We start from the raw sequence: 8,598 nt of genomic DNA, 5'->3' as shown, positions 1-8,598 counted from the left end.
ACGTGAGAGAAGAAATCAAGATCTTTATTGCTCAAAGGTTAACGATTGTTCACGGAACTTTCAAACAGCGGACAGAAGGTGTGAGAACACGTGGACCTTCTTGGGTTCTGTTGACAGAACAAGGATCAGGTTTCAGTTTTAGCAAAAGTGACGCAGGTCCGATTTGATCAAATGCTTCTTAGGTCCTGCAGGGCCTGAAGGAGTCGCCAGTTTGGATTTCAATCGTTCTTGTAAATGTAGAGGAGAACGTCTGAGTCTGAGAACCGCTCTGCTGGCCTGGCTGTGATTTTGGGTCAAAGTGATTGTGAAGATGACTTGAAGTCTTAGAAACTTGCAGGAACCTGAATACTGAAACATGATTGGGGGGGGGGGGACTCAGAACCAGGTTCCTCGCAGAGACATTTTACACTACACCGACAGAACAATTAAATCCAGTTAAGTCACAAGAGGACAAGCAAATAAACTTTAAAGTAAATTAAAGAAATTCCATACAAACTGAATTGAACACAAATGTTGCAGTAATTTGGTGAGTTGGTGATGAAGACTCAGGAGACGAAGACCCAAGTGAGGAAGACTCAGGAGACGAAGACTCAGGAGACGAAGACTCAGGTGATGAAGACTCAGGAGACGAAGACTCAGGAGACGAAGACTCAGGAGACGAAGACCCAAGTGAGGAAGACTCAGGAGACGAAGACTCAGGAGACGAAGACTCAGGAGACGAAGACTCAGGAGACGAAGACTCAGGTGACGAAGACCCAAGTGAGGAAGACTCAGGAGACGAAGACTCAGGAGACGAAGACTCAGGTGACGAAGACTCAGGAGACGAAGACTCAGGTGACGAAGACTCAGGAGACGAAGACCCAGGTGAGGAAGACTCAGGAGACGAAGACCCAGGTGATGAAGACTCAGGAGACGAAGACTCAGGAGACGAAGACTCAGGAGACGAAGACTCAGGTGATGAAGACTCAGGAGACGAAGACCCAGGTGACGAAGACTCAGGTGAGGAAGACTCAGGAGACGAAGACCCAGGTGAGGAAGACTCAGGTGATGAAGACTCAGGAGACGAAGACTCGGGTGATGAAGACTCAGGAGACGAAGACCCGGGTGAGGAAGACTCAGGTGATGAAGACTCAGGAGACGAAGACTCAGGTGATGAAGACTCAGGAGACGAAGACCCAGGTGATGAAGACTCAGGTGATGAAGACTCAGGAGACGAAGACCCAGGTGAGGAAGACTCAGGTGATGAAGACTCAGGAGACGAAGACTCAGGTGATGAAGACTCAGGAGATGAAGACTCAGGAGACGAAGACCCAGGTGACGAAGACTCAGAAGACGAAGACTCAGGTGAGGAAGACTCTCAGTAGAAGAAATACACTGGGGGGGGGGGGTGTCCGCATCAGAGCCAGAACACGTCCAGTCCGTGTGGTGTTATTACTAAACAATCCTTAACCCCCCACCCCACCCCTGTGTGTGTGTGTGTGTGAGAGAGAGAGAGAGAGACTTACTGAAGAGCACCCCCACACAGATCACTCCAATGACAGCCATGATGATCATCATCTGGAGGGACACAAAAACCAGATGAGTCAGCTGACAAAGAAGTCCTGAACCCAGAAAAGATCCAAAACCCAAATCAGCCAGAACCAAAGAAACAATGTGGTCAGAACACAAATGTGTGAGTGGAAAGGGAGGAGGGAGAGAGGGAGAAAGAGAGAGAGAGCAGACAGCTGTGACTGACTCAGTTTGTCTTCAACAAAGATCTGATCATGTGACTCCAGTTACGACAACTTCCTGTTCTGTGGCCAGATATCCTGCCTCCTCATCCTCAGTGACCCCCCCCATGGAAGGTGCCACACATGAGCATGGAAACACCTGAGGCTGAGGGAGTGATGAGTCACATCATGGCTGGGCCTCACCAACATAGAGGGGTGTATATGTGGGGCGGGCGGGGGGGGGGGGGGGGGGGGCTGCATCACAGATCACAGCTGGATTGTTAATCTCTGTAATCCAGATTGGGATTTTTCACTCCGCCTTCCTGGTCAGATTATCCTCTATAATCCTCCACTAGTTTCTACATGACACTCCTGATTGGACAGTCTGAGGCCAGGTAGGCGGAGCTACAGGAATAGATACAAACAGACGGATGGATTGATGGATGGATGGATGATGGTGGATGGATGGTGGCGCTGTGGGTGGAGCTCCATGTCTCTTGTCAGCCCCACCTTGCAGTTCTTCCACCAGTACTTGTTCTTGAGTTTGGCGGCGCTGCTTTCGAACTGCGAGGCGCCGGCCTGCAGTGCGTCGGCCCGGTCGTCCAGCTCCGACAGCTTCTGGTCCCTCTCCAGGACTTTGTCCACGTTCACACGCATGATGTCCACCACCTGCAGGTTACATGGCACGTCAGTGTGACTGGTAAAGACAAATCAGCTACAGTCATTCCAAGTCCTCACTACCAGGAGGACTCAGCTCACTCAGGTGGTCTCCCTCCTCCAACCCTTCTTAGTGACTCCAGACTGCAGGAAGAACCAGCCACGTATATTTAGCTTGAAGCTAACAGAGACTGATGCTAACAGCAGCTAAACTGACCAGGAACGTCTGGTCACCACCTCTCCAGGTGGTCTGGTGTAGTCCAGGTCTCTTTGATCCAGATGGAGGATCAGGGATCCACTAACACCTGGACCTGAGACCAGGTGAGGTGTAGGTTAGTTTAGTTAGTTTTAGCTAGTCAACATTTCCATCATCTTCCTGGGTCGTCCAGCAGACATCAGAGCTGGAAGCTCCGGAGGCAGCCTTCAACCTCCCACCTGAACCCACCGGCTTCCTCCTTGTCAGCTGGCAGAACTGTAGTCTGGTGTTCTGGAGCCTGCTGTAGTTCATCACAGCAGCTACTAGCATGTTCCACCTCTAAGCTAGCAGACAAAATAGTAGTAGTAGTAGCAGCAGCAGCAGTAGTAATAGTAGTAGTAGTAGTAGTAATGGACTCAGTTTTATATAGCGCTTTTCTACCTTAGCGGTACTCCAAGCTCTTGACAGTGTCGTCTCATTCACCCGTTCACACACACACTCACACACTGATGGTGGAGCTGCCATGCAAGGCGCCAACTTACTCATCAGGAGCAATTATGGGTTCAGTATCTTGCTCAAGGACACTTGGACATGGTCACCTGGGTCGGGGATCGAACCAGCAACCCTTTGGTTGCTAGACAGCCACTCTACCCCTGAGCCATGCCGCCCACACGTAGTAGTAGTAGTAGTAGTAGTAGTAGTAGTAGTGGTGGCAGTAGTAGTAGTAGTAGTAGTAGTAGTAGTAGTAGACGTAGCAGCGGCAGCAGCAGTACTACTACTGCGGGCAGGTCGGGCAGGTAGCCATCCGTACAGACAGACAGACAGACAGACAGACACACACACACACACACACACAGATGTGTGTCCTCACCTCGTCCACCTGTGCCTGCGTCTGCTGCAGTCGTCTGTTGCTGGTTAGGTTGGGCGCCGCTGCGGGGGGGCCGCCCTCGCCTTCTGGGGCCCCAGGAGCTCCTGGAGTACCTGCGTCTGGAGTGGACCTGCAGGACCAACGTGTGTTTGGATCGGCTCAGAGTATTACTAGATGTGAAAGTGACGCCCCACCTAAACACTTCATTCTACCTTCCAAGTACTCACTAATGGGAGTATTCAGCTGATGAAGGCGTTTTCCCTCCTGCATCGCTGCTTAGTGACTCCAGGAAGAACTGGCCGGAGACTTAGCTTGATGCTAATGGGGACTGATGCTAAGAGCAGCTGAACTGACCAGAAAATCAAACCCACCAGAACTTCTCTGGTTCTGTGCTACTGGAACCAGCTGCTGCCAGCGGTCCAGGCCAAGGACTCTGGATGCGGGTGAGTGCACTTTCCTCTCTTTGCACAGACAGTCATGTTGTACAGAATAAACATGGAGTCAGACTACTACACCGGCTACTACTACACATGCTACAAATACTACCCCCCCCCCCCCAACAAAGTAAAAACAGGTAATTCCTTCAAATTCCTTTCAGTTTTTTGTACCATAGAAACATAAAGGATACTTCTGTTGTATTTTAGCCTGGACAGTGAGTTGATGGAGGGTGGATTAATGCTGTTGCAGACACACACACACACACACACACACACACACACACACACACACACACACACACACACACACACACACACACACACACACACAGACACACACACACTCCCCAGAACTAGACTTCAGCAGAGTTTAAACCCAGAGTGAAGAAGATCTCCATCCACTCATCAGTTTACTCAATGATGAAAACGTAGCGTTTGTGAAGTCTAATAATGAATAAAAGAGTAGAATGTGGCGTACTCACATCTGTGCGGCAGGATGAGGAGATAATCTGAGTGGAGAGGGGGAGGGGCCACAGGAAACGCGATTGGTCCTCTCATGATAACTATGGCACCAGCACACGCCTGCGCACTCAGACAGAGAGATGCTGGAGTGAGACACTGCTTCAACTGTGACACAACAACAACAACAACAACAACAACAACAACAACAACAACAACAACAACCCTAATAACAATCACAACAGTGCTACTCCTACTACTACTACTAGTAGTAGTACTGTCACCACTACTAACTGTTTTCTATTCAGCCAATAGAAGGATTCTAATTCTTCATTTTACACATCTGATTTTAAAAATAATTTTGGACACAAACCCCCAGGTGGCGCAACATCCTGTGACATCACTGCTGGGTGTGGCAACCAGTGCAAAAGCCTGGAATTCTCCATCCCTCCCTCCCTCCCTCCATCCATCATCCCTCCCTCCCTCCATCATCCATCCCTCCCTCCCTCCATCATCCATCCCTCCATCCATCCCTCCCTCCATCCATCATCCCTCCCTCCATCCATCCATCATCCCTCCATTCATCCATCCCTCCCTCCCTCCATCCATCATCCCTCCCTCCATCCATCCTCCCTCCATTCATCCATCCCTCCCTCCGTCCATCCATCTATTCACCCACCCATCCATCTATTCACCCGTCCATCCATCCCTCCATCATCCCTCCATCCATCTATTCACCCACCCATCCATCTATTCACCCGTCCATCCATCCCTCCATCATCCCTCCATCCATCTATTCACCCACCCATCCATCTATTCACCCGTCCATCCATCCCTCCATCATCCCTCCATCCATCATCCATCCATCATCCCTCCATTCATCCATCCCTCCCTCCCTCCATCCATCATCCCTCCCTCCATCCATCCTCCCTCCATTCATCCATCCCTCCCTCCGTCCATCCATCTATTCACCCACCCATCCATCTATTCACCCGTCCATCCATCCCTCCATCATCCCTCCATCCATCATCCATCCATCCATCATCCCTCCATCCCTCCATCTTCTCCCTCTTCTCCTGTTGAGGGTGGTGGGGGTGGAGCCTATCCCAGCAGCCTTCCCCCTGGACAGGTCACCAGTCCATGGCAGGGCCAACACATAGAGACAGACAACCATTGGCTCTCCCAGCCACGCCTACGGTCAATCTAGAGTCTGGATTAACCTGGTCCCTCTTGATGTCTTTGGACTGTGGAGGAAGCTGGAGTACCAGAGAGAACCCAGCAGGAACAGGGAGAACATGGAGACTCACCCAGAAAGACCCCGTGCTGCAGCCGGGGCTCCACCCATAACCTTCTTGCTGGGGGCCACAGGGAGGACCACTGCTCCACCCACAACCTTCTTGATGGGGGCCACAGGGAGGACCACTGCTCCACCCACAATCTTCTTGCTGGGGGCCACAGGGAGGACCACTGCTCCACCCACAATCTTCTTGATGGGGGCCACAGGGAGGACCACTGCTCCACCAGGCTGGCCTTGAAATCTTCAATCATGCAAATTCCTTTTAATTCATTTCCTACAATGTTTTTTTTGTCTGTCAGGTTTCGAGTGACTTCTGTTCTACTTGCTTTTCTTCTGCCGCCACAGTTGCAGATGTGCACCAGTGAATGACAGCTACTGGGGCCCCAGAGCAAACTGGAGGAGGCCACCGCCTCCTACACCAGGTCACTGAAGGTCAAACAGCAAAAAGAGCAACAAGTATTGAAAACATTAAAGAAGCCCCGCCCACCAACTGGTTTCAGATTAGGAAAAACTATTTAGGGTTTACATGAACAGGTTTTTGCATTGGAATATTTTAAGAATTACATTTCAATAGTTTTCCTTGGAAAACACTTTAGTTCCTATTGGAAATACTTTTGGTCCAAAAAACAGACACAGAAGTAAATAAATTATATGGAAAACTGGCATTGGAAGAAGACAAAAATGTTCAAGAATTCATCAACAAAAAATGAATGTTTTAGTTGAAAGATGTTAAGTTTTGTAAAAGTTGAGCGACCTAGAAATGTAGAAAAAGACTGACCCAGATCCTGGAGCCACCATCTCCAGTATTACATGTGTACTCATGCTAGTATTTTCAGTGAAAAAAGCCAGCAAACAACAGACACTGGGAACTTTATTGTGTTTCAGTTTGCAGTGAGACGTCATGGATCTGTTGGATCTGTTGGATCACACATCCAACTCTCATCCACAGGATCCTGCAAGACACTTCTTGAATTTGCTGAATTTCTCAGTCGATGCTATTAACCCTTGGAGCGCCACAGCGGCCACCTGTGGTTCTCTTGCAGTTGGGTGAGTGCTTCACGTCAAAGGAACATTCAGGTTCTTCTCTTGTTCTCTTACTGGGAGAAAGAAGGAGCCCACAGAGGAAAGCGAAAGGTCTGTTTTCAGGGGAGAATATTTTCCTAAAGAACAGAGGACGTGAACCTTTAAATTTAAGGAAAGTGGAAACACGATGACTTGGTTCCGCCTCAAAGGTTCGTTCAAGTCCATCCAGTTCCACCAAGCAGGAAAACACACCACCAACTTTCACCTCCAGCGACGCAGCTTTGCTCCGCCTTTAAAGCCTTGGGATCTCTGACAGCTCAGACATGTACAAATACACACTAGTTCACCTGTACAAACCACAATTTTGAGGACAAACAAATCCAGAAGTTTACAGTCCACAGCCAAGCATGGAAGTCTGAGTTTTATGATTTTACTAAATAACATTTCAACCCTAATTGGAGGCAAAATGAGGAACGTGACTCCTTCCTCTCTTTTTCTATTTCAACACATTCAGAGATGTTTCTCCTCTTTTAGCAAATGAGAGACCAGAATCTCACGTCCAACCACAGCGAGTCTTTAGTCCTCTGGTCCCCCACATCAGGACCGCAGGAGGTCAGAACGAACCGAGGACAAGTCAGACACCTCCGCCACTGCCGACTCAGCAAAATAAGCTATAATTGAATATTTGCACAATTCCTATGTGTGTGTGTGTGTGTGTGTGTGTGTGTGTGTGTGTGTGTGTGTCGGGGGGGGGTCAGGGTGCCGCATGTAACCACATGTAACAACAGAAGAACTCATCAACATTATGTAAGTGTCACGCCAACATCATGCTAAGCTAAGAGTGTATGTGCTTCTCCATGTTGGTCTGCTTCATCCAACCTGAACAGCCCTGACGATCCGAGTGAATCAACGCCACCAACGTTGGCGCCTCCGTGATTGTGTCGTTTGTATCAGTGGTTGTGATTGGATGATGAGAGGTTATCAACGGCAATCAAGTGATACTTTACATGTGACATGTTTAAACTGCTGCAGATCACATGATTATGAGTCATGCAATCAACCATGGAACTGAAATATCATAAACAGTAGGGGACACTGAATCGTAGTGGCATAACAACAGGTTCCTGGATTACCCCCCCCCCCCCCCCCGCAGTGGACAAACAGGAATAGTGCAAATATTCAGTTATAGCTGGATGAGCATCTCAAAATAATGACAGTCAAAACAACAAAAATGTTGTCAGCTAATAATCAATAATCTACTGGTCTGAGCTCCCTGGGTGTAGTTACAGTTTCCTCCACAGGAGGGCGACAGTGACACTGAGGATGAACCAGTCATGTTTTCTTGTCACCAGCGCCCTCAAAAACAGCTCACTCAGGTACACTGCCTGAACATTCTGAGAGAGAGGAAGGGAAGGAGGGAGCGAGAGAGAGGGGTAGAGAAAGAAAGAGAAGGATTGAGTGAGAGAGAGGGAGGGAAGGAGAGAGCAAGAGAGGGGGTAGAGAAAGAAAGAGAAGGATTGAGTGAGAGAGAGGGAGGGAAGGAGAGAGCAAGAGAGAGGGGTAGAGAAAGAAAGAGAAGGATTGAGTGAGAGAGAGGGAGGGAAGGAGAGAGCAAGAGGGGGGTAGAGAAAGAAAGAGAAGGATTGAGTGAGAGAGAGGGAGGGAAGGAGAGAGCAAGAGAGAGGGGTAGAGAAAGAGAGAGGGATTGAGTGAGAGAGAGGGAGGGAAGGAGAGAGCAAGAGAGAGGGCAGAGAAAGAAAGAGAAGGATTGAGTGAGAGAGAGGGAGGGAAGGAGAGAGCAAGAGAGGGGGTAGAGAAAGAAAGAGAAGGATTGAGTGAGAGAGAGGGAGGGAAGGAGAGAGCAAGAGAGAGGGGTAGAGAAAGAAAGAGAAGGATTGAGTGAGAGAGAGGGAGGGAAGGAAGGAGAGAGCAAGAGAGAGGGGTAGAGAAAG

The 8,598-nt window shown here is 49.2% G+C and overlaps 1 protein-coding gene across 1 annotated transcript; it reads right to left on the bottom strand.

The window, feature by feature from the left end:
• Positions 1-449: 449 nt before the first annotated feature.
• On the bottom strand, positions 450-4,464 carry LOC147240177 (vesicle-associated membrane protein 2-like). The gene is made up of 5 exons (XM_086194032.1): positions 4,350-4,464; positions 3,434-3,560; positions 2,220-2,378; positions 1,506-1,557; positions 450-1,374 (listed from the first exon to the last, which is right to left on the bottom strand). Coding segments are annotated over exons 1-5 (357 nt in total). The 5' UTR covers positions 4,352-4,464; the 3' UTR covers positions 450-1,357.
• Between the last annotated feature and the right edge of the window lie 4,134 nt (positions 4,465-8,598).

Source organism: Aulostomus chinensis, chromosome 22 (genome assembly GCF_037954235.1).
Source record: "Aulostomus chinensis isolate RoL2024-O1b breed Wild chromosome 22, RoL_Achi_v1.0, whole genome shotgun sequence".
Taxonomy (NCBI): Eukaryota; Metazoa; Chordata; class Actinopteri; order Syngnathiformes; family Aulostomidae; genus Aulostomus; species Aulostomus chinensis.
This window is presented reverse-complemented; position numbering and strand designations above follow the sequence as displayed.